This window comes from Haliotis cracherodii, unplaced genomic scaffold, assembly GCF_022045235.1.
Source record: "Haliotis cracherodii isolate W230 unplaced genomic scaffold, xgHalCrac1.p SCAF_4, whole genome shotgun sequence".
In the NCBI taxonomy this organism is placed as follows: Eukaryota; Metazoa; Mollusca; class Gastropoda; order Lepetellida; family Haliotidae; genus Haliotis; species Haliotis cracherodii.
In genome coordinates this window covers 36,610-62,638 of record NW_027266297.1, presented here as the reverse complement: position 1 = coordinate 62,638, position 26,029 = coordinate 36,610, and the positions used below count along the sequence as shown (strand labels likewise).

The following is a 26,029-nucleotide window of genomic DNA, read 5'->3' as shown; positions in this document are numbered from 1 at the left end:
ATCACACACTACTGCACAATGTTTTTTCTGAGCCACTGGTGGTTTATAATAAGAAACTGCAGTCATCCAGAGCAAAAGTGTATTTGCAGATTGTTCCTGTTCATGCTTTTGGTCCAATGGCAGAATAATCAAGACTTTTGCCTTGTTAGACTCAGGAAGTGATGTCACCCTTATTCATAGGGATCTGGTAAAAGATTTAGGTCTCCATGGAGAGAGAAGAAAGCTCAAGGTTAAAACATACAACAGTGTTTCAACTGAAAACTCCCTTAAGGTATCACTTGACATTGAATCAGCTAGTGATCTTGATGCACAGAGAATCCATTTGAAAGAAGCTTGGGCAGTTGATACTAATGCCTTTGATTGCCTTCCTCAGCGCATCAGTGATGAATGGGAACACCTCAAAGACTTGCAATTGCCTGATATTGAACCCACCCAGGTCAACATGTTGATTGGTGTTGATGTCCCTGAAGCACACCTTCAACTTGACATGATACAAGGACTTGAAAATCAACCCGTTGCAGTCAAAACCCTGCTGGGGTGGACAGTCATGGGAATAGCCCACAGTGATGATGAACTGTATCATGAAACTCAAGCTAGAATTAACCTCACAATTACTCGTGATCAACATTTGAGTGATCAGCTTGAAGACTTCTGGAAAACAGAATCTTTTGGCATTTCACACAACAAGACAAAGCCCTATTCAACTGAAGATGAAAAGGCACAATACATCCTTGAAACAACGACTCAACTTATTGAAGGACACTATCAAATTGGCATGCTGTGGCGTGATAAATCACCATTGCCAAACAACTTGAAAGCAGCCCAAAGAAGACTAAAAATCTTAACCAAGCGCATTATGAGAGACTCTGAATTTGGTGTTCTTTATAGCAAAACTCTCAACGACTATGTGTCAAAGGATCAAGCAGAGAAACTCTTGGCTCAAGAAATTGACAACTCGTCTTGTCGGACCTGGTACTTACCTCATCACGGTGTGATGAATCCTAATAAGCCAGGGAAGGTGAGAGTTGTGTTTGACGCTGCGGCTTCATACTTGGGCACATCTCTGAATGACAAATTAATGACTGGTCCTGATCTCGTCAACAGTTTGTTTGCGATTCAGACTTTTTGAAGTTGTGATAGCTGCTGATATAGAAGGTATGTACCATCAAGTGGGGGTCCCTAAGGACGACTCTGAAGCACTCAGATTTCTATGGAAATCCGATCTCAAGACTCCTGGTCCTCCGGATGTGTACCGGATGAAAGTACATGTGTTTGGAGCAGCTGACTCATCCTCTTGTGCAAACTACGCTGTGAAGCGCACAGCTAAGGACAATGCTGACCTATTTGAGCAATCAGTGATTGATACAGCCCTCAATGATTTCTATGTTGATGATCTTTTAAAATCAGTTGAGACTGAAACTACTGCAGTGCAGCTGATCCAAGACATTACATACCTCATGAAAATGGGTGGATTTCACCTCCACAAGTGGATTTCGAATTCAGAAGTTGTGATGAAATCAATTCCTGAAAGTGAAAGAGCTGTTAGCTCAAAGAATCTTGATCTTAATGAAATATCCACTATCAGAGCCCTTGGACTAAAATGGAATATTGTCTCCGACACTTTTGTGTTTGATCCAAGAATTCACAACAGTGCCAGAACAAAGAGAGGTGTGATAAGCATGGTGAGCTCCATCTTTGATCCTTGTGGGTATTTGGCTCCATACACAGTTCGCGCAAAGTGTCTCATACAAGACTTATGGAAGCTAGGTCTTGATTGGGATGATGACTTACCACTAGAAATTCAATCAAGATGGAATGGCTGGCTGGAAGAAATTCAAGACTTTTGTCATCATTCAACCTGTGCAGGCATCACCAGGGCTTTTCATCAAAATCTAGTCTCATTGAAGTTCATCTGTTCGCGGATGCCTCCGAGAAAAGCTTTGGAGCATGTGCATACATGCGCTACAAATCTTACCCTGACCAGGATGAAGTGACTTGTTCATTCCTGGCTGCAAAGACGTGCGTGTCCCCCCTAAAGCCTGCATTGACAATTCCAAGGCTGGAACTGCAAGGTGCAGTATTAGCAGTTAGACTTTGGCTTTCTCTCAAAGAAGAATTGATGGTCCCTGTCCAGAGAATTCAGTTTTGGACTGACTCAAATACAGTGTTACAATATTTGAACAATTCCAACAAGCGATTCAAGCCTTTCGTCGCTAACAGGATAGCAGAAATCCACGATTCCACAAAACCTCAACAATGGCGTCATGTCCCATCAGATATCAATCCGGCTGATCACTGTACTCGCAGACTTCAAGCAAAACAGCACACAGAAACACATCCATGGCTGCGGGGTCCAGAGTTCTTATGGAAAAGTGAGGACACATGGCCAAAACTGTCAAACCCTGTTGATATGCTCAGTGATGATCTTGAAGTGAAGAAGAGTGTGTTCAAGACCACTAGAAATGCATCATCTGAAATCAATCTGAATCAAAGACATTTGACTGAACCACAAATCTCAAATTTGTTGAATCCAGCTGACTATTCTACATGGCAAAGATTGTGTCGCATTTCAGCTTGGGTTCTCAGAGCAGCCAGAAACTTTCTGTCAAAACTCAGGCATCTTGACCTCAAACCTGTAACAGATGAAAGTCTGACAGTAAGTGAGTGTGAGGAAGCGTTGCTCGCCTGGGTTCAAGAAGCACAAAAGGATGCATTTCAAGATGAGATTTATTGTGCTCAATCCGGAAACGAAATATCTCCAAAATCATCTCTGATAACACTATCACCATTCTATGATGGACGACATCTCAGAGTGGGAGGACGACTTCGAAAAGCTACTATTCCAAGAGAAGCAAAGTATCAACTCCTCCTTCCAGACTATCACCCAGTCACACAGCTACTGATGAATAAAACTCACAAGGAAAATGCTCACTGTGGTACTGAACACATTATAGCTACAGTAAGACAGCGATTCTGGCCTCTTCATGCAAGAAAGTTAGCAAAGCGTGCTGTCAGAAGTTGTCAAGAGTGTAGGAAGCGTTCCGTGAATCCAGTTGCACCCAAGATGGCAGACCTTCCATCATGTCGTGTAAGCCTTACAGATGGAGTATTCTCTCATACTGGAGTGGACTACTTCGGCCCGATTTTGGTAAAGTTCAAGCGAAGCACAATGAAAAGGTGGCGATGTTTGTTTACTTGTCTGTCTGTAAGGGCAGTACACATTGAGGTTGCCGATTCATTGGAAACAAATGATTTTCTTCTCGCTCTCAGAAACTTTATCGGGCGTCGTGGAAACCCTCAACATTTGTATAGCGATAACGGTACAAACTTTCATGGAGCAGACAACGAACTCCGTCAGTGCCTTCACAATCTCAAACAAGCCAAAATCAGTGACTTCCTGTGTGTGCGAGGTATTCAGTGGCACTTTAATCCACCGCTTAGTCCGCACTTTGGTGGTGCATGGGAACGACTGGTGAGATCTGTAAAAACAGCCTTAAATTGTGTTTTGAAAGGAACCCTTGTTCACGAATCTGTGCTTCGCACAGCTCTGATTGAAGTCGAAGCAATACTGAACAGTCGACCTTTGACTTACAACAGTGCAAACCCAAACGACTTCACCGCCTTGACACCGAACCATTTTTTGCTCGGCAGATCTAACCCATTCCAACCAGTTGATGTGTTCCAGGACAAAGAGATGTGCAGCAGAAAAAGATGGCGCCAAGCCCAAGTCCTTGCAGATCATATGAATCGCCGATGGATGAGAGAATACTTACCTAACTTGACAGTAAGGCATCGCTGGAGAGTTGGTGGTTGCAGAATATCGGTCGGTGATCTTGTTCTGATAGTTGATGACTCTAAACCCAGAGGTCAGTGGGAAATGGGAAGAATAATTGACATTCTGCCTGGTGATGATAGTGAAGTGAGAACTGTGAGAGTGAAAACTCCCAAGGGTGAATACACAAGACCTGCTGTGAAAGTGTGTGCTCTTGAATAGACAGTGTAGATGTGATCTCCAATCATCTATCATTGAATTACCTGTTTATCAGGTACATAGACTGTGACGTTTAACTCTGTCAGGTGGGGTGGGGTTTTGTTGACAATAAGTAGAATCATTTTTCGTTTTAATTTAAGCTGCTACTGAATAGCAATTTATGTTTTTCCGTAACTTTCAAGAATTACTTCCCCTTAGTGTCACCTGCGGTCCAACACAGTTGGAAACATGAAGAAACTCGGTTGAAGGTAAACACATGTATGACGTGCTATGAGACGCATGAAGCAAAACACAAACACAATTTCATGTATCCAAGTGATGGTGTAGCAGGAATAAACTTTTGAAACGAATGACTTTAATTCTTTATGTTCTCTCACGAACAGCGGGAGTGTCATGGTATGGGTGGGAATTCATCAAGTTGGTAGGACGCCTCTCGTGCATGTGGCAGGTGCATTGACAGGTGTGCATTACAGAGAACTTGATCCTACAGCCTTACGTTCTTCCTCACGTCAACGTTCATGGCAGACAGTTCCAGCAGGACAACGCTCGACCGCATATTGCACTTGTTTGTCGGGACTTCTTACAGCACAACAACATCCAGACTAGTGACATGATTAATGTTTTGAACATTGTGTACATTGATCTTCAAACAATGTTACAATTATGGTTTCTGTGTCCTATTTTGAAACAATCCCATTATATTACATTTTGAAAGTCAGTGTCAAGTTTCTTTTTTGAAGAGTATACAAAGTAATATTGCCCCAACTTATCTTAAAGACATTGTAGGTTCAAATGTATTATATAATTTAAGAAATTCAGACAATATTGTGATTCCATATACAAGATAAAAACACTCAACATGTTCTTTTATTCCATCAGCTGTTAGGTTATGGAACACTATTCCTGCAGCAGGTAGAAATTGGACATCTACATCCCTAATTCAAGACATACATACGCAAGCGCAAGTTATTGCACCTCCATATTTTTCCTATGGTGTTAGAAAGTTGAATATTTATCATAATCAATTAAGATACATGAAAAGCCAGTTAAATTATGATTTATACAGAATATATATCAAATGTGATCCAATATGTCAATGTGGTAATCCATGTAAAAATGCTTTTCATTATTTATTCCATTGTATGTCTACCAAAGAAAATCTATGTCGACCATAATTCGGGACATTTCACAGAACGCCGTGAACAAAAATGTTAAATTAGATTCAGGTTTGATGCTAAACGAAAATGAATGTTTGTCCATTATCAAAAATCAACATTTCTTTAAGGCAGTGCAAATGTTTCTAAGTCATACAAAGAGATCTGGGCGACACTTTAATGTAAATATACTAGTCTCCCTTTTGTACATGTATTTCTTTTGTCAGCTATACACTCATCTTCTTTTCTGTTTTCCTTGCATATGATTTACTGTACAGGCTTTTGTAAATACCATGGAGAGGGAGTCCTAAGTTGTATAACTTGTTCCCAATCCATTTCAATCTGAATAAAATATGTTTAAACTAAAACTAACTAGATGGAAAGATGACAGACAATGCACAACAATGCACAGACTGGAGAGTCAGAGAGCATCTGGTGACAATCCTGAAGAACTCACCTTCTGTATGGTGTTGATGAGGAGGACCAGCATCTCGTGGTCCTCATGGAGCAGCAGGCACGACATCAGGTAACCTGAAACACACCACACTCAGTTGATTGTGTACAACTGGTGATGTCACTCACCAAACACATTAAAACCCCGTGTGTTACACCCCCAGGGCTGTACTGACCCCATGTATTACACCCCAGGGCTGTACTGACCCCATGTATTACACTCCAGGGCTGTACTGACCCCATGTATTACACCCCAGGGCTGTACTGACCCCATGTATTTACACCCCAGGGCTGTACTGACCCCATGTATTACACCCCAGGGCTGTACCGACCTCATGTATTACACCCCAGGGCTGTACCAACCCCCATGTATTACACCCCAGGGCTGTACTGACCCCATGTATTTACACCCCAGGGCTGTACTGACCCCATGTATTACACCCCAGGACTGTACTGACCCCATGTATTACAACCCCAGGACTGAACTGACCCCATGTATTACACCCCAGGGCTGTACTGACCCCATGTATTACACCCCAGGGCTGTACTGACCCCATGTATTTACACCCCCAGGGCTGTACTGACCCCATGTATTACACCCCAGGGCTGTACTGACCCCATGTATTACAACCCCAGGACTGTACTGACCCCATGTATTACACCCCAGGGCTGTACTGACCCCATGTATTACACCCCAGGGCTGTACTGACCCCATGTATTTACACCCCCAGGGCTGTACTGACCCCATGTATTACACCCCAGGGCTGTACTGACCCCCATGTATTTACACCCCCAGGGCTGTACTGACCCCATGTATTACACCCCAGGGCTGTACTGACCCCATGTATTTACACCCCCAGGGCTGTACTGACCCCATGTATTACACCCCAGGGCTGTACTGACCCCATGTATTTACACCTCCAGGGCTGTACTGACCCCATGTATTTACACCCCCAGGGCTGTACTGACCCCATGTATTACACCCCAGGGCTGTACTGACCCCATGTATTACACCCCAGGGCTGTACTGACCCCATGTATTACACCCCAGGGCTGTACTGACCCCATGTATTACACCCCATGGCTGTACTGACCCCATGTATTACACCCCAGGGCTGTACTGACCCCATGTATTTACACCTCCAGGGCTGTACTGACCCCATGTATTTACACTTCCAGGGCTGTACTGACCCCATGTATTACACCTCCAGGGCTGTACTGACCCCATGTATTACACCCCATGGCTGTACTGACCCCATGTATTACACCCCAGGGCTGTACTGACCCCCATGTATTTACACTTCCAGGGCTGTACTGACCCCATGTATTACACCCCAGGGCTGTACTGACCCCATGTATTTACACTTCCAGGGCTGTACTGACCCCATGTATTACACCCCAGGGCTGTACTGACCCCATGTATTACACCCCAGGGCTGTACTGACCCCCATGTATTACACCCCAGGGCTGTACTGACCCCCATGTATTACACCCCAGGGCTGTACTGACCCCATGTATTACACCCCAGGGCTGTACTGACCCCATGTATTTACACCTCCAGGGCTGTACTGACCCCATGTATTACACCCCAGGGCTGTACTGACCCCATGTATTACACCCCAGGGCTGTACTGACCCCATGTATTACACCTCCAGGGCTGTACTGACCCCATGTATTTACACTTCCAGGGCTGTACTGACCCCATGTATTTACACTTCCAGGGCTGTACTGACCCCCATGTATAATACCCTAAGGCTGTACCAACCCCCATGTATTACACCTCCAGGGCTGTACTGACCCCATGTATTTACACTTCCAGGGCTGTACTGACCCCCATGTATTACACCCCAGGGCTGTACTGACCCCATGTATTACACCCCAGGGCTGTACTGACCCCCATGTATTACACCCCAGGGCTGTACTGACCCCATGTATTACACCCCAGGGCTGTACCGACCCCCATGTATAATACCCTAAGGCTGTACCAACCCCCATGTATTGCAACCCCAGGACTGTACTGACCCCATGTATTTACACTTCCAGGGCTGTACTGACCCCCATGTATAATACCCTAAGGCTGTACCAACCCCCATGTATTACAACCCCAGGACTGTACTGACCCCATGTGTTTACACTTCCAGGGCTGTACCGACCCCCATGTATAATACCCTAAGGCTGTACCAACCCCCATGTATTACAACCCCAGGACTGTACTGACCCCATGTATTTACACTTCCAGGGCTGTACTGACCCCCATGTATAATACCCTAAGGCTGTACCAACCCCCATGTATTACAACCCCAGGACTGTACTGACCCCATGTATTTACACTTCCAGGGCTGTACCGACCCCCATGTATAATACCCTAAGGCTGTACCAACCCCCATGTATTACAACCCCAGGACTGTACTGACCCCATGTATTTACACTTCCAGGGCTGTACCGACCCCCATGTATAATACCCTAAGGCAGTACTGACCGAGCCTCTTGTGTATGCCCACCCCCTGCTGGGCCAGCTTGATGGTGTGGATGGTGGCGAAGGACACATCGTAGCCAAGGGTCAGGCAATACAGCAGCCGACTCAAGTTCTCTTTTAGCTGCTGCTAAAAAGTTGAAGTATGTTTTGATTAATGAAAACTAGAGTAACTTGACACTAACCCCAAAACAACTGAACCACAGGAACAGAATCTGTGAGGGGCCACAATTTGCCAAACCAGTGTATAAAGGACAGAATACCTGTCAAAGTCATCATCCATAGTCATATTAACTCATATCTACCTGATGTCAAAGTCATTATGCACAGTCATATTAACTCATATCTACCTGATGTCAAAGTCATCATCCATAGTCATATTAACTCATATCTACCTGATGTCAAAGTCATTATCCACAGTCATATTAACTCATATCTACCTGATATCAAAGTCATTATGCACAGTCATATTAACTCATATCTACCTGATGTCAAAGTCATCATCCATAGTCATATTAACTCATATCTACCTAATATCAAAGTCATTATGCACAGTCATATTAACTCATATCTACCTAATATCAAAGTCATTATGCACAGTCATATTAACTCATATCTACCTGATGTCAAAGTCATCATCCATAGTCATATTAACTCATATCTACCTAATATCAAAGTCATTATGCACAGTCATATTAACTCATATCTACCTGATATCAAAGTCATTATGCACAGTCATATTAACTCATATCTACCTGATGTCAAAGTCATCATCCATAGTCATATTAACTCATATCTACCTGATATCAAAGTCATTATGCACAGTCATATTAACTCATATCTACCTGATATCAAAGTCATTATCCACAGTCATATTAACTCATATCTACCTGATATCAAAGTCATTATCCAGTCATATTAACTCATATCTACCTGATATCAAAGTCATTATGCACAGTCATATTAACTCATATCTACCTGATATCGAACATTTCACTCAGAATCATAACAAATTTCACACAGAGAGCATATCTTTGCATATTGCTAGTGATGCTAGACACTGATAGTAGGTAAACAACATAGACAGACAGTTTCTGACTGACTGACTGACTGACTGACTGACTGACTGACTGACTGACTGACTGGCTGACTGACTGACTGACTGACTGACTAACTGAATGACTGACTGACTGACTGGCTGGTGTTGACTGACTTACCCCGGATGGGTTCAGCTGAGAGAAGCGCTGCTGCAGGAAGGACAACTCTTTCTGGATGATCAGCTCCTCATCCTGCAGAGTGAAACAAGCATGAGATTGACATGATGCAAGAAGGATGGAAAGGACCAGGATAAGGGCTGCAGAGTGAAACAAGCATGAGATTAACATGATGCAAGAAGGATGGAAAGGACCAGGATAAGGGCTGCACAGTGAAACAAGCATGAGATTAACATGATGCAAGAAGGATGGAAAGGACCAGGATGGGGGTTGCACAGTGAAACAAGCATGAGATTAACATGATGTAAGAAGGAAGGAAAGGACCAGGATAGGGGCTGCACAGTGAAACAAGCATGAGATTAACATGATGCAAGAAGGAAGGAAAGGACCAGGATAGGGGCTGCACAGTGAAACAAGCATGAGATTAACATGATGTAAGAAGGAAGGAAAGGACCAGGATGGGGGCTGCACAGTGAAACAAGCATGAGATTAACATGATGTAAGAAGGAAGGAAAGGACCAGGATAGGGGCTGCACAGTGAAACAAGCATGAGATTAACATGATGCAAGAAGGATGGAAAGGACCAGGATGGGGGCTGCACAGTGAAACAAGCATGAGATTAACATGATGTAAGAAGGAAGGAAAGGACCAGGATAGGGGCTGCACAGTGAAACAAGCATGAGATTAACATGATGCAAGAAGGAAGGAAAGGACCAGGATAGGGGCTGCACAGTGAAACAAGCATGAGATTAACATGATGCAAGAAGGATGGAAAGGACCAGGATGGGGGCTGCACAGTGAAACAAGCATGAGATTAACATGTGTGTTTAACATGTGTGTTGGTATGTTGTATAGTGGAGCTTCATGTTGATGAGATTGTGCAGTGTGTTGGTGTGATATATATAGTGGAGCATCATATTGATGAGAATGTACAGTGTGTTGGTGTGATATATAGTGGAGCATCATATTGATGAGATTGCTCTGTGTGTTGGTGTGATATATAGTGGAGCATCATATTGATGAGATTGTGCAGTGTGTTGTGATGTGATATAGTGGAGCATCATGTTGATGAGAATGTACAGTGTGTTGCTGTGTTTATATTGTGGAGCATCATATTGAGAATGTACATTGTGTTGTGATGTTTATATAGTGGACCTTCATGTTGATGAGATTGTACAGTGTTTTGGTGTGTTATATAGTGGAGCATCATATTGATGAGATTGTACAGTGTGTTGGTGTGATATATAGTGGAGCATCATATTGATGAGATTGTGCAGTGTCTTGGTATGTTGTATAGTGGAGCATCACATTGATGAGATTGTGCAGTGTGTTGTGATGTTATATAGTGGACCATCATATTGATGAGATTGTTCTGTGTGTTGGTGTGATATATAGTGGAGCATCATATTGATGAAATTGTTCTGTGTGTTGTGATGTTATATAGTGGAGCATCATATTGATGAGAATGTACAGTGTGTTGTGATGTTATATAGTGGAGCATCATATTGATGAGAATGTACAGTGTGTTGTGATGTTATATAGTGGAGCATCATATTGATGAGAATGTGCAGTGTGTTGTGATGTTATATAGTGTAGCATCATATTGATGAGAATGTGCAGTGTGTTGTGATGTTATATAGTGGAGCATCATATTGATGAGGTTGTACAGTGTGTTGTGATGTTATATAGTGTAGCATCAAGTTGATGAGAATGTACAGTGTGTTGTGATGTTATATAGTGCAGCATCATGTTGATGAGAATGTACAGTGTGTTGTGATGTTATATAGTGTAGCATCATATTGATGAGATTGTGCAGTGTGTTGTGATGTTATATAGTGGAGCATCATATTGATGAGATTGTACAGTGTGTTGTGATGTTATATAGTGTAGCATCAAGTTGATGAGAATGTACAGTGTGTTGTGATGTTATATAGTGCAGCATCATGTTGATGAGATTGTGCAGTGTGTTGTGATGTTATATAGTGTAGCATCAAGTTGATGAGAATGTACAGTGTGTTGTGATGTTATATAGTGCAGCATCATGTTGATGAGAATGTACAGTGTGTTGGTGTGATATATAGTGGAGCATCATGTTGATGAGATTGTGGTGTGTGATGGTGTGTTATATAGTGGAGCATCATGTTGATGAGATTGTGGTGTGTGATGGTGTGATATATAGTGGAGCATCATGTTGATGAGATTGTGGTGTGTGATGGTGTGTTATATAGTGGAGCATCATATTGATGAGAATGTACAGTGTGTTGGTGTGTTATATAGTGTAGCATCATATTGATGAGAATGTACAGTGTGTTGGTGTGTTATATAGTGTAGCATCATGTTGATGAGAATGTACAGTGTTTTGGTGTGATATATAGTGGAGCATCATATTGATGAAATTGTTTTGTGTGTTGTGATGTTATATAGTGGAGCATCATATTGATGAGAATGTGCAGTGTGTTGTGATGTTATATAGTGTAGCATCATATTGATGAGAATGTACAGTGTGTTGGTGTGATATATAGTGTAGCATCATATTGATGAAATTGTTCTGTGTGTTGTGATGTTATATAGTGGAGCATCATATTGATGAGAATGTACAGTGTGTTGTGATGTTATATAGTGTAGCATCATATTGATGAGAATGTGCAGTGTGTTGTGATGTTATATAGTGGAGCATCATATTGATGAGAATGTGCAGTGTGTTGTGATATTATATAGTGTAGCATCATATTGATGAGAATGTACAGTGTGTTGGTGTGATATATAGTGTAGCATCATATTGATGAGATTGTGCAGTGTGTTGTGATGTTATATAGTGTAGCATCATGTTGATGAGATTGTACAGTGTGTTGGTGTGATATATATAGTGGAGCATCATATTGATGAGATTGTACAGTGTGTTGTGATGTTATATAGTGGAGCATCATGTTGATGAAAATGTGCAGTGTGTTGTGATGTTATATAGTGGAGCATCATATTGATGAGAATGTGCAGTGTGTCGTTATGTTATATAGTGGAGCATCATATTGATGAGAATGTACAGTGTGTTGTGATGTTATATAGTGGAGCATCATATTGATGAGAATGTACAGTGTGTTGTGATGTTATATAGTGTAGCATCATATTGATGAGAATGTACAGTGTGTTGGTGTGATATATAGTGTAGCATCATATTGATGAGATTGTGCAGTGTGTTGTGATGTTATATAGTGGAGCATCATGTTGATGAGAATGTACAGTGTGTTGTGATGTTATATAGTGGAGCATCATATTGATGAGAATGTACAGTGTGTTGTGATGTTATATAGTGTAGCATCATGTTGATGAGATTGTGCAGTGTGTTGTGATGTTATATAGTGGAGCATCATATTGATGAGAATGTACAGTGTGTTGTGATGTTATATAGTGGAGCATCATATTGATGAGAATGTACAGTGTGTTGTGATGTTATATAGTGTAGCATCAAGTTGATGAGAATGTACAGTGTGTTGTGATGTTATATAGTGGAGCATCATATTGATGAGAATGTACAGTGTGTTGTGATGTTATATAGTGGAGCATCATATTGATGAGAATGTACAGTGTGTTGTGATGTTATATAGTGGAGCATCATGTTGATGAAAATGTGCAGTGTGTTGTGATGTTATATAGTGTAGCATCATATTGATGAGAATGTGCAGTGTGTCGTGATGTTATATAGTGGAGCATCATATTGATGAGAATGTACAGTGTGTTGTGATGTTATATAGTGGAGCATCATATTGATGAGAATGTACAGTGTGTTGTGATGTTATATAGTGTAGCATCATATTGATGAGAATGTACAGTGTGTTGGTGTGATATATAGTGTAGCATCATATTGATGAGATTGTGCAGTGTGTTGTGATGTTATATAGTGGAGCATCATGTTGATGAGAATGTACAGTGTGTTGTGATGTTATATAGTGGAGCATCATATTGATGAGAATGTACAGTGTGTTGTGATGTTATATAGTGTAGCATCATGTTGATGAGATTGTGCAGTGTGTTGTGATGTTATATAGTGGAGCATCATATTGATGAGAATGTACAGTGTGTTGTGATGTTATATAGTGGAGCATCATATTGATGAGAATGTACAGTGTGTTGTGATGTTATATAGTGTAGCATCAAGTTGATGAGAATGTACAGTGTGTTGTGATGTTATATAGTGGAGCATCATATTGATGAGAATGTACAGTGTGTTGTGATGTTATATAGTGGAGCATCATATTGATGAGAATGTACAGTGTGTTGTGATGTTATATAGTGGAGCATCATATTGATGAGAATGTACAGTGTGTTGTGATGTTATATAGTGGAGCATCATGTTGATGAGAATGTGCAGTGTGTTGTGATGTTATATAGTGGAGCATCATATTGATGAGATTGTACAGTGTGTTGGTGTGATATATATAGTGGAGCATCATATTGATGAGAATGTACAGTGTGTTGGTGTGATATATAGTGTAGCATCATGTTGATGAGATTGTGCAGTGTGTTGTGATGTTATATAGTGGAGCATCATATTGATGAGATTGTACAGTGTGTTGTGATGTTATATAGTGGAGCATCATATTGATGAGATTGTACAGTGTGTTGTGATGTTATATAGTGGAGCATCATATTGATGAGATTGTACAGTGTGTTGTGATGTTATATAGTGTAGCATCATATTGATGAGATTGTACAGTGTGTTGTGATGTTATATAGTGGAGCATCATATTGATGAGATTGTACAGTGTGTTGTGATGTTCTATAGTGGAGCATCATATTGATGAGATTGTACAGTGTGTTGTGATGTTATATAGTGGAGCATCATATTGATGAGATTGTACAGTGTGTTGTGATGTTATATAGTGGAGCATCATATTGATGAGATTGTACAGTGTGTTGTGATGTTATATAGTGGAGCATCATATTGATGAGATTGTACAGTGTGTTGTGATGTTATATAGTGGAGCATCATATTGATGAGATTGTACAGTGTGTTGTGATGTTATATAGTGGAGCATCATATTGATGAGATTGTACAGTGTGTTGTGATGTTATATAGTGGAGCATCATATTGATGAGATTGTACAGTGTGTTGTGATGTTTTATAGTGGAGCATCATATTGATGAGATTGTACAGTGTGTTGTGATGTTTTATAGTGGAGCAACATATTGATGAGATTGTACAGTGTGTTGTGATGTTATATAGTGGAGCATCATATTGATGAGATTGTACAGTGTGTTGTGATGTTATATAGTGGAGCATCATATTGATGAGATTGTGCAGTGTGTTGTGATGTTATATAGTGTAGCATCATATTGATGAGATTGTACAGTGTGTTGTGATGTTATATAGTGGAGCATCATATTGATGAGATTGTGCAGTGTGTTGTGATGTTATATAGTGTACCATCATGTTGATGAGAATGTACAGTGTGTTGTGATGTTATATAGTGCAGCATCATGTTGATGAGAATGTACAGTGTGTTGGTGTGATATATAGTGGAGCATCATATTGATGAGATTGTGCAGTGTGTTGTGATGTTATATAGTGCAGCATCATGTTGATGAGAATGTACAGTGTGTTGGTGTGATATATAGTGGAGCATCATATTGATGAGATTGTGCAGTGTGTTGTGATGTTATATAGTGTAGCATCATGTTGATGAGAATGTACAGTGTGTTGGTGTGATATATAGTGGAGCATCATATTGATGAGATTGTGCAGTGTGTTGTGATGTTATATAGTGGAGCATCATATTGATGAGAAAGTACAGTGTGTTGGTGTGTTATATAGTGGAGCATCATATTGATGAGAATGTACAGTGGGTTGGTGTGATATATAGTGGAGCATCATATTGATGAGATTGTGGTGTGTGATGGTGTGTTATATAGTGGAGCATCATATTGATGAGATTGTACAGTGTTTTGGTGTGATATATAGTGGAGCATCATGTTGATGAGATTGTACAGTGTTTTGGTGTCATATATAGTGGAGCATCATGTTGATGAGATTGTGGTGTGTGATGGTGTGTTATATAGTGGAGCATCATATTGATGAGAATGTACAGTGTGTTGGTGTGATATATAGTGGAGCATCATGTTGATGAGAATGTACTGTGTGTTGGTGTGATATATAGTGGAGCATCATGTTGATGAGAATGTACTGTGTGTTGGTGTGATATATAGTGGAGCATCATGTTGATGAAATTGTGGTGTGTGATGGTGTGTTATATAGTGGAGCATCATATTGATGAGATTGTTCTGTGTGTTGGTGTGATATATAGTGGAGCATCATATTGATGAGAATGTACAGTGTGTTGGTGTGTTATATAGTGGAGCATCATATTGATGAGAATGTACAGTGTGTTGGTGTGATATATAGTGGAGCATCATATTGATGAGAATGTACAGTGTGTTGGTGTGTTATATAGTGGAGCATCATGTTGATGACATTGTGGTGTGTGATGGTGTGTTATATACTTGAGCATCATATTGATGAGATTGTTCTGTCTGATGGTGTGTTATATAGTGGAGCATCATATTGATGAGATTGTTCTGTGTGATGGTGTGTTGTATAGTGGAGCATCATATTGAGATTGTTCTGTACTGTAACACATCTTGGTAATGCTTTATAGAAGATGGTATGTCAACTGGTGAAGCAATAGCATCCTCTACATTTGCAACAAATCAATTATTCCTGTTCGTGTCTGCGATTGTGCACCAAGAATTGCCCATACATAAGTTCTTATTGATTCATTAACTCTTAAAACTCCTGGGTTAGTAAATTTATTTTCTGTGTTATCATAAAGAAATTGATTCCAAGCATTTTCGACATCTTGTGGTTGCTCAACCTTTTGGCAGTGAAAGCAACACCACCCTTAAAGTTCCTATGATCGTCTCTAAACTCGGTACTCAAGAGAGCAAAGCTCGGAAGAAGCCGACCTCTTTTCAGTAAATCATCGCTGACTTCTTTAACAGAGCGTGCACCAGCATACGGAATACCTAGACCATGGTTAACTCCACGCAAACGCCAATCTTTACTTGTAGAAATATAACATTCCTGACAAATACGTTTATATGCCCACCTATTGTATAGATTATTACTGAATTCAATGATATATTTAATAACTTGAAGAACATACCCGATGGTGCTACACTTATTATGGAATTCTTGTTGGGGGATGCACCACAAGAAGCCTTTGAGGTATTATCGGGCCTATCAATTAGATGGCTTCAGAAACAGGAACGTCAACGTTGTACATGTTGTAGTATTGTTCAGACAGGAATAGGGGCCGCTACAAACCTTGAGGCGGTCCAAGTTAAAGGGAGGCGCATTATTTCGCTTACAAAGATATTAATGCCTTATAATATACATCTAATAAGTCTGTTGTATACTCTCAAGTCATTATCACCCGACCAATCAAACACTCTTATATAATAAAATGATATACATTATGGGTTTATATCTGGCGCTCGATGAAGCATCTGAAAAGATGGATACTGTTGACGGATTTCAATTACACCAAATAAGGGACATAAAACAACACATAGAGAAGGAGAAGGTGAAGGAGCGTGTGTAGACTTGGATTATATAACAAGTATGGCAGAGCTGTGAATGCTCTGGACAGAGTTGACACTGCGGATGTAGCAGTTAGCATGGGACTTGGTGTAGCCGGTGTTGGTTTATTACCAACTATAAACGTTGCATCTATCGTACTTGGCATGGATGTAGCAGCCGGAGTCTCTGGACTGGAGGAATAGCATTTAAATTTATGTGACAGGATCAGATATTTTGAGAGTTTTATTAGTTTAGATTTTTACTGAATTAAATATTCAGTCAAGTATGTTTTAAACATTAAATACTTCACACTTCAGCTCTCCTAATTCTCTGTTTCAGCTTACTGCATGAGTACTTTGCCACAGCCTCAATCACCTAGTGCACTATCACAAAACAGTCTGCCCAAGCGCGCCCCTCACAGCCCCTTTGTGTTTAACTTTCTAGCTTACTGTCTCCAGTTTAAAGGGATTAGTTTTTACTTAGTTTATATCACATTTGATGTTACTGTCGAACACACATACAGCACTGCACGTTGTGGTGTTCACAGTTTGGATTAATTGTCGTGTTTCATTCATGGAATTTGGGATTCATTTCTGACGGTTAGTCTTTTGTTGATATTCTATCGTTTGTACGTATTCCTAGGATTTGTAGGTATATCGTGTTTATGCTGTTGATAATTTGGTTGGTTTGCCATATTGTAAATATCAGATAGATCATAGTACTTAGTTGTGTTTCTGTATGCATTACAAGTGTTATTATTTACGTAAGGTAAATAATTCAGAAAGCGCTATGTTCAGGCCTAAAGTTCCATTATTTAACGAAATCTTCAATTACTGTTAAGCAGATGTATGAAGCATGAAAGTAAGAATGTGAAACATATGTGTTGCTAGGTTACATACTGGTTTACATGAATGTATAATGTATGAATGAATCAGGGTTTTACCATTATATTCTAGAAATGTTACTCGGCAATAACATAATGTATCGGTTGGTAGTTATATTGCTGCTATGAGATTGGTCTGCACAGTGTGTATATATATTCATTTATTTGTCGTGCAGATGTAGCGGTATTACTCGTGCAGAGGTCTGTGTCTGGACTGATGAACCCAGGTCCACACACTTGGTGGGTTTATTAGGTTTTATATATATAGTTCTCATATATTGTATATTGTATGTACACATGATAGTAAATGTATCATGTCATGTTTATGTTACTCTATTTATGATACGCATATATAAGTATATGTGCGGGTTAAGTATGTTTATGATATAGGATTAATTAAGTCTTGATGAATTGTAAGTTTATTAGTAGTTATAACATTTTGTATATATCATCAAATTTAATGAAATATTTGATGTCAGCATATGTTGATATTTTGTGTAATGATTGTTTTACAATTGTTTCAGGGTTTGAAATTTATCAGTAATAAACTTGGCTGTAACTGCAAACAACACCTGCGTCTGTCCTTCATGTCATGAAGTAGTCCCGGTTGCAATGGAGCCCCCAGTGAGGACTATGGCCTAGCAAGACACAGTCAATTGACTTCATCGTCCCTTGTCCACTACATGTGCTATGACGTCATTCTGCGAAACATTGTAACATCCCGTTACACGCGTGTGAGACATTTTGGGGATTTTAAATTATATAGACTCAATATAAACAGTTAATAATGTGCCTCAATCCTGTATTTCATCTGAACTCTGTCAGTGGTTATGCGATCAGAGGGGATTTCAGCATTCAGTAATATGACATTACAGAGACGTTTCCGACCTATGCATCACATACTGTATCTAGCTTTGTAACCTTGAGTTACATGTACCCAAGTTGTGTTGTGCATTTGTCGTAGGTTACAAAAGAAAGCATTAAAACATTACAGTATTCGTATACTGGCTGAAGCAAAGTTCATTAGCATTGAGGATCATATTTCATAGCACTGGTTGATTGCAAGGTATCTGAGGAGGAGTTTCGTTTAGTGCTGTCAGAACTCACCAAATACAGCGCAATAAAGCAGGAGATTCGATCAAATTCTCATAAGACCAGTGGTATTAGTGAAGACGAGAAAAAAAAGTTCATAGTAGAGGGGAGACAACAAGCGCGTCAATTATTCCATGCCAAAACCAAAGAACTGGTTGGTGATTAAAAATAATTGTTTCCTCGATACATCATTGGATCGCACATTCATTTAGACAAACATCTACATAAGTCTATAATAATGAAAAAAGAAATATTCTTTGGGGTATTTCATTACGTACATTGATGCCAAACAGGTGCGTGTCTTGTCCAATAACATACATGATAAACTATCTAATTGTATACATATTCAAGACATTATTTACTTGGTGAAAGCAGTCATTTTATGTTGTGTCGAAAAAGCGTCAAATTCCGTTTTACACATCAAGATTTTACATACCATGAACAAAAATTAGGGGAGATATATATTAATCAAAATACCAGTGTCATCTTTCTCCGACGTTATCAAAGACATAAAAACAGCCATGACGTCAAATAGAATGGTGTTATGTTTTTGGTATTTCATTACATTTGATGATAAGACTAGTGCTCCATTAATAATGATGCAACATTAGTCAAATTACACTTACACATTCAGGAGAATGTTGGAATCTAAGGACTAAGTTATAGGTTAGATATGGCCATCCATTTCTCTATTACCTGTGTATTACGGCATCTATTACATGTGATAGCTCTCGGGTTTCAGTGGTAGAGCGTCGGCTAATTTATTTGGCTAACCCTTTAATTAACCAAGCCCCCACGTTGCTAATTGGATCTGAAAAAGTGCGCCCGGTAAAGTGCATTACTCCCTCTGTTTCTTATAACTACAGTAGCGTGTGGAACTTACGCTCTTTGACCGTGCACTTAATGTGGCTGCAATTAACTGCCGTAGACCCGGCGGAATGTCATGTTTCGGAGATCGTGTCTGGTTGCCTCCGAGGAGCCCTTCCGATAGAAACTTCGGAAAGGATGCCAGCGTTTTCTCAACTATGTCACTCATGTGAACTGAATTTCGACAATAACCTGTCCATGTCAGTGGATATCGTGCAATCACACGCCGTCTCAATCCGACTTCAGCAATATCGTGTTCACCTTGTTCTGACACTTATTGACTCCATCTTTAATATTTTTAAAGGGAGGTAACTATGAAGTTAGCCCATGTAGGAATGTCGGTAATATTTTGTGTGAGGACGTATTTGTCTGATGCGCTATTTGCACGAGACGTTTTTTATTTGTTTCTAGTCGGAAGCTACCTCAGAACCAAATTATTCGTAACACCGAATGTCAACCGAAACATTTTGCTATTTTTACGAATGTACTAATGCACAATTCAATTCCCCATGTTTTAAGACTATTGTTTTTGTTTTCTTCTTCAGATCTATGTTGTTAGTTTAGAACTATACTGCTGTAGTTATCTGCTTATCGTTTCATTGAACTCCTTTTAAGATTTTTACTGTTAGGAAGCTATTATAAATATGAGGTCAGAAAACACTGAACTTGTTGGTGTGTTTTTTATGTATTGTTCTCCTTGTCAACCCCCAGTTGTAGCATCAATACACTTGTAGGCTGTACAATGTACACATACTTATTATGTCTCTTTCATTTACTTAATATATACACCTGAAAATTATTGTAGCACCCCTGTTTTTTGGACTAGTTGTGTCTCAGAACATACGGTATCCCTCGCGCCCAGTGTGAAATATGATGGAAAATGGGGTTCAACAAGGCAGCGCTTCCTGGGAGAAGTCCCAATCGCTGTCTGGGCTGCGTGTGGAGGGGTCAAAGGCCCTGGGCTGATGACTATGCCAGGATTACCCGAACCCTCTTTGCTGCATTTATTTATTTTAATCTGTACTTAATAAAAATAATAATTTACTAACCACTGCACTGGGTTTCATTATCGCAGATGTACATGTGTTTTCTAAAACATGGCCTGGCTGAAGAATGTCCGCGCGGCAGTCGAAGCGATGAATGAATGAATGAATGAATGAATGAGAACAGTTGTGTGCGCGAGTTTGGGGTGTTATGCCTAATCTTCCTCATCAATATTTGACAGCAAACGTGTGACATGGAATCAGACAAGCTTCAAACTGAGGCCACCGTCAAATACACCGTCAGGGTTAATCGTGAAAATATTATAATTAAAGTGGGTCATACACCCATTAGAATAAACTTACTTACATATATCGGGGCCACGCACATTATCACAGTTAGCCGCTGTAGGGGACGTTGTGCGCATGCGGTGTGGTGTTCACGGTGATTTCCAGCATCATATGACTTTAACGTCTGCCACAAGGTAGCGTTATTGAGTCCACACACTCACAGTGGCCCGCTGTGTATGACGGGAGTGTGTGAACCATGGTATGTCATATGACTGTGTAAAACGGGAGTATGTGAACTACAGTATGTGATATCACTGTGTATGACGGGAGTGTGTGAACTATAGTGTGTTATATCAATGTGTATGACGAGAGTGTGTGAACTATAGGGCCTTATATTTTGATGGGAGTATGTGAACTACAGTATGTGATATCACTGTGTATGATGGGAGTATGTGAAATTTAATATGTGATATCACTACGTATGATGTGAGCATGCGAACTACAGTATGTCATATCAATGTGCATGATGGGAGTATGTGAACTACAGTATGTCATATCAATGTGTATGATGGGAGTATGTGAACTACAGTATGTCATATCACTGTGTATGATGGGAGTATGTAAACTATATTATGTCATATCACTGTTTATGATAGGAGCATGTGAACTAAAGTACGTCATATGATTGTATATATTGCGAGCATGTGAACTAAAGTACGTCATATGATTGTAAATATTGCGAGCATGTGAACTATAGTATGTCATATCACTGTATATGATGGGATTATGTGAACTATAGTATATCATATCACTATATATGATGGGAGTATGTGAACTATAGTATGTCATATGATTGTATATGATGGGAGTATGTGAACTATAGTATGTCATATCAATGTATATGATGGGAGTATGTGAACTATAGTATGTCATATCAATGTATATGATGGAAGTATGTGAACTATAGTATGTCACATCACTGTATATGATTGGAGTATGTGAACTATAGTATCTCATATCAATGTATATGATGTGAATATGCGAACTATAGTGTATCACATCCAGGTGTATTTTTGTAGTATGTGAACTATAGTGTGTTATATCAATGTGTATGATGCGAGTGGTTGAACTATAGTATGTCATATCAATGTGTATAATCGGAGTATGTGAACTATAGTGTGTTATATCAATGTGTATGGTGGGAGTGGTTGCACTATAGTATGTCATATCAATGTGTATGATCGGAGTATGTGAACTATAGTATGTAATGTCGCTGTATATGATGGGAGCATGTGAACTATAGTATGTCATTTCACTGTGTTTGATGTGAATATGTGAACTATAGTTTGTCATATGACTGTATATGATGGGAGTGGTTGAACTATAGTATGTCATATCACTGTGTTTGATGTGAATATGTGAACTATAGTGTGTCACATCCAGGTGTATTTTTGGAGTATGTGAACTATAGTGTGTTATATCAATGTGTATGATGCGAGTGGTTGAACTATAGTATGTCATATCAATGTGTATAATCGGAGTATGTGAACTATAGTGTGTTATATCAATGTGTATGGTGGGAGTGGTTGCACTATAGTATGTCATATCAATGTGTATGATCGGAGTATGTGAACTATAGTATGTCATATCACTGTATATGATCGGAGTATGTGAACTATAGTATGTCATATCACTGTATATGATGGGAGTATGTGAACTATAGTATGTCATATCACTGTGTTTGATGTGAATATGTGAACTATAGTGTGTCACATCCAGGTGTATTTTTGGAGTATGTGAACTATAGTGTGTTATATCAATGTGTATGATGCGAGTGGTTGAACTATAGTATGTCGTATCAATGTGTATAATCGGAGTATGTGAACTATAGTGTGTTATATCAATGTGTATGATGCGCGTGGTTGAACTATAGTATGTCGTATCAATGTGTATAATCGGAGTATGTGAACTATAGTGTGTTATATCAATGTGTATGGTGGGAGTGGTTGCACTATAGTATGTCATATCAATGTGTATGATCGGAGTATGTGAACTATAGTGTGTTATATCAATGTGTATGGTGGGAGTGGTTGCACTATAGTACGTCATATCAATGTGTATCATCGGAGTATGTGAACTATAGTGTGTTATATCAATGTGTATGGTGGGAGTGGTTGCACTATAGTACGTCATATCAATGTGTATGATCGGAGTATGTGAACTATAGTGTGTTATATCAATGTGTATGGTGGGAGTGGTTGCACTATAGTACGTCATATCAATGTGTATGATCGGAGTATGTGAACTATAGTATGTAATGTCGCTGTATATGATGGAAGCATGTGAACTCTAGTATGTCATATCAATGTATATGATGGGAGTATGTGAACTACAGTATATCATATCACTGTATATGAGGGGATTATGTGAACTATAATATGTTATATCACTGTATATAATGGGAGTGGTTGAACTATAGTATGTCATATCAATGTATATGATGGGAGTATGTGAACTATAGTATGTCATATCACTGTGTTTGATGTGAATATGTGAACTATAGTGTGTCACATCCAGGTGTATTTTTGGAGTATGTGAACTATAGTGTGCTATATCAATGTGTATGATGGGAGTGGTTGAACTATAGTATGTCGTATCAATGTGTATGATGGGAGTATGTGAACTATTGTATGTTATGTCGCTGTATATGATGGGATTATGTGAACTATAATATGTCAGTTCACTGTGTTTGATGTGAATATGTGAACTATTGTCTGTCATATCAATGTATATGATGGGAGCATGTAAACTATAGTATGTCATATGATTTTATATGATGGGAATATGTGAGCTATAGTATGTCATATCACTGTATATGATGTGAATATGTGAACTACAGTGTGTCATATTACTGTATATGAAGGGATTATGTGAACTATAGTTTGTCATATGACTGTATATGATGGTAGTATGTGAACTATAATATGTCATATGTTTGTATATGATGGGAGTATGTGAGCTATAGGATGTCATATCACTGTGTTTGATGTGAATATGTGAACTATAGTGTGTCATATCCAGGTGTATTTTTGGATCATGTGAACTACAGTGTGTTATATCAATGTGTATGATGCGAGTGGTTGAACTAAAGTATGTCATATCAATGTGTATGATCGGAGTATGTGAACTATAGTATGTTATGTCGCTGTATATGATGGGAGTATGTGAACTATAATATGTCAGTTCACTGTGTATAACGGGAATATGTGAGCTATATATGTCGCATCAATGTGTATGCCGGGCCTGTGTGAACTATGGTATGTTATATTACTATATATGATGGGCGTATGTGAACTATGGTATGTTATATCAATGTGTATGGCGGGAATATGTGAACTATAATAAGTTGCATCAATGTGTATAATGGGCGTATGTGAACTATATTATGTCATGTCACTGTATATGATTGGAGTTTGTGAACCATAGTATATCATATGACTGGGTGTGACGGGAGTATGTTAACTATAGTAGGTTGTATCAATGTGTATGATTTGAGTGTGTGAACTATAGTATGCCATATTACTATATATGATGGGAGTATGTGAACTATAGTATGAACTATGATTGTGTATGACGGAAATATGTGAACTACAGTAGGTTGAATGTGCATGATGGGCGTATGTGAACTATATTAGATCATGTCACTGTATATGATTGGAGTATGTGAACTACAGTATATCATATCACGATATATGATTCTGGTATATAATCTATAGTATTTCATATCACTGTACATGATGATAGTATATAATCTATAGTATTTCATATCACTGTATATGATCATAGTATATAAATTATAGTATTTCATATCACTGTATATGATGATAGTATATAAACTATAGTATGTCATATCAGTGTGTATGATCGGAATATGTGAACTACAGTATGTCATATCACTGTGTTTGATGTGAATATGTGAACTATAGTTTGTCATATGACTGTATATGATGGGAGCATGTGAACTATAGTGTATCATATGATTGTATATGATGGGAGTATGTGAACTATAGTATGTCATATTACTATATATGATGGGAGTATGTGAAGTATAGTATGAACTATGATTGTGTATGGCGTAAATATGTGAACTACAGTAGGTTGAATGTGCATGATGGGCGTATGTGAACTATATTATATCATGTCACTGTATATGATTGGGGTATGTGAACTACAGTATATCATATCACTGTATATGATGATTGTATATAAACTATAGTATTTCATATCACTGTATATGATCATAGTATATAAACTATAGGATTTCATATCGCTGTATATGATGATAATATATAATCTATAGTATTTCATATCACGGTATATGATTCTAGTATATAATCTATAGTATTTCATATCTCTGTATATGATCATAGTATATAAACTATAGCATTTCATATCGCTGTATATGATGATAGTATATACACTATAGTATTTCATATCACGGTATATTATTCTAGTATATAATCTATAGTATTTCATATCCCTGTACATGATGGGAGTATGCATGTTATGATTGTTGCCGAATGACATGAACATGTTTAGTATAATAATATACATTTAGGAATGTTTTAAAATAATATTATTTAAATTATTTCTGTATTTCGTGTGTACGCATATCATTATACACATGTGAGCCAAAAATAAAGTTTCTTTAGAAAAAGTTTGTTTACGTCTTACTCCCTAGTTTTCTCAAACCCAATGCGATGCAATTATCGACAGCGCAAGTCAATATCTGGTGTAGCAAGACGTCTCCTGCTCAAACAGACGCTTTATCCTCAGGCGAGGGATGTGTTCCCATTCCTGATGCAATGCCTGGGTACGTTCTTGGAGATTCTGTACTGAGGGTCCCCGGCTCTACGTCCCAACGGATCCCATAGATGCGCGATTGAATTCAGGTCTTGTCTTCGAGAAGGCGACTGTTTCCTGGATGCTGCCCAGATAATACGATGTTCACGTTACCTCCAGGGCAAGTTGAAGTTGACAGCCATTTCTACATGCAGAT

General features: G+C 39.1%; 1 protein-coding gene across 1 annotated transcript in view; it reads right to left on the bottom strand.

Moving 5' to 3' along the window:
- The window catches only part of LOC139479838 (AP-4 complex subunit epsilon-1-like), a 104,224-nt gene extending 84,248 nt beyond the window's left edge, over positions 1-19,976 (bottom strand). Inside the window, exons 1-4 of the mRNA XM_071262731.1 lie at positions 19,716-19,976; positions 9,288-9,359; positions 8,077-8,200; positions 5,603-5,676 (exon numbers count right to left, since the gene is read on the bottom strand). Coding sequence (XP_071118832.1) covers positions 5,603-5,676; positions 8,077-8,200; positions 9,288-9,359; positions 19,716-19,868 — 423 coding nt within the window. The 5' untranslated portion in view covers positions 19,869-19,976. The remainder of the gene's footprint in view (positions 1-5,602; positions 5,677-8,076; positions 8,201-9,287; positions 9,360-19,715) is intronic.
- Positions 19,977-26,029: the final 6,053 nt, after the last annotated feature.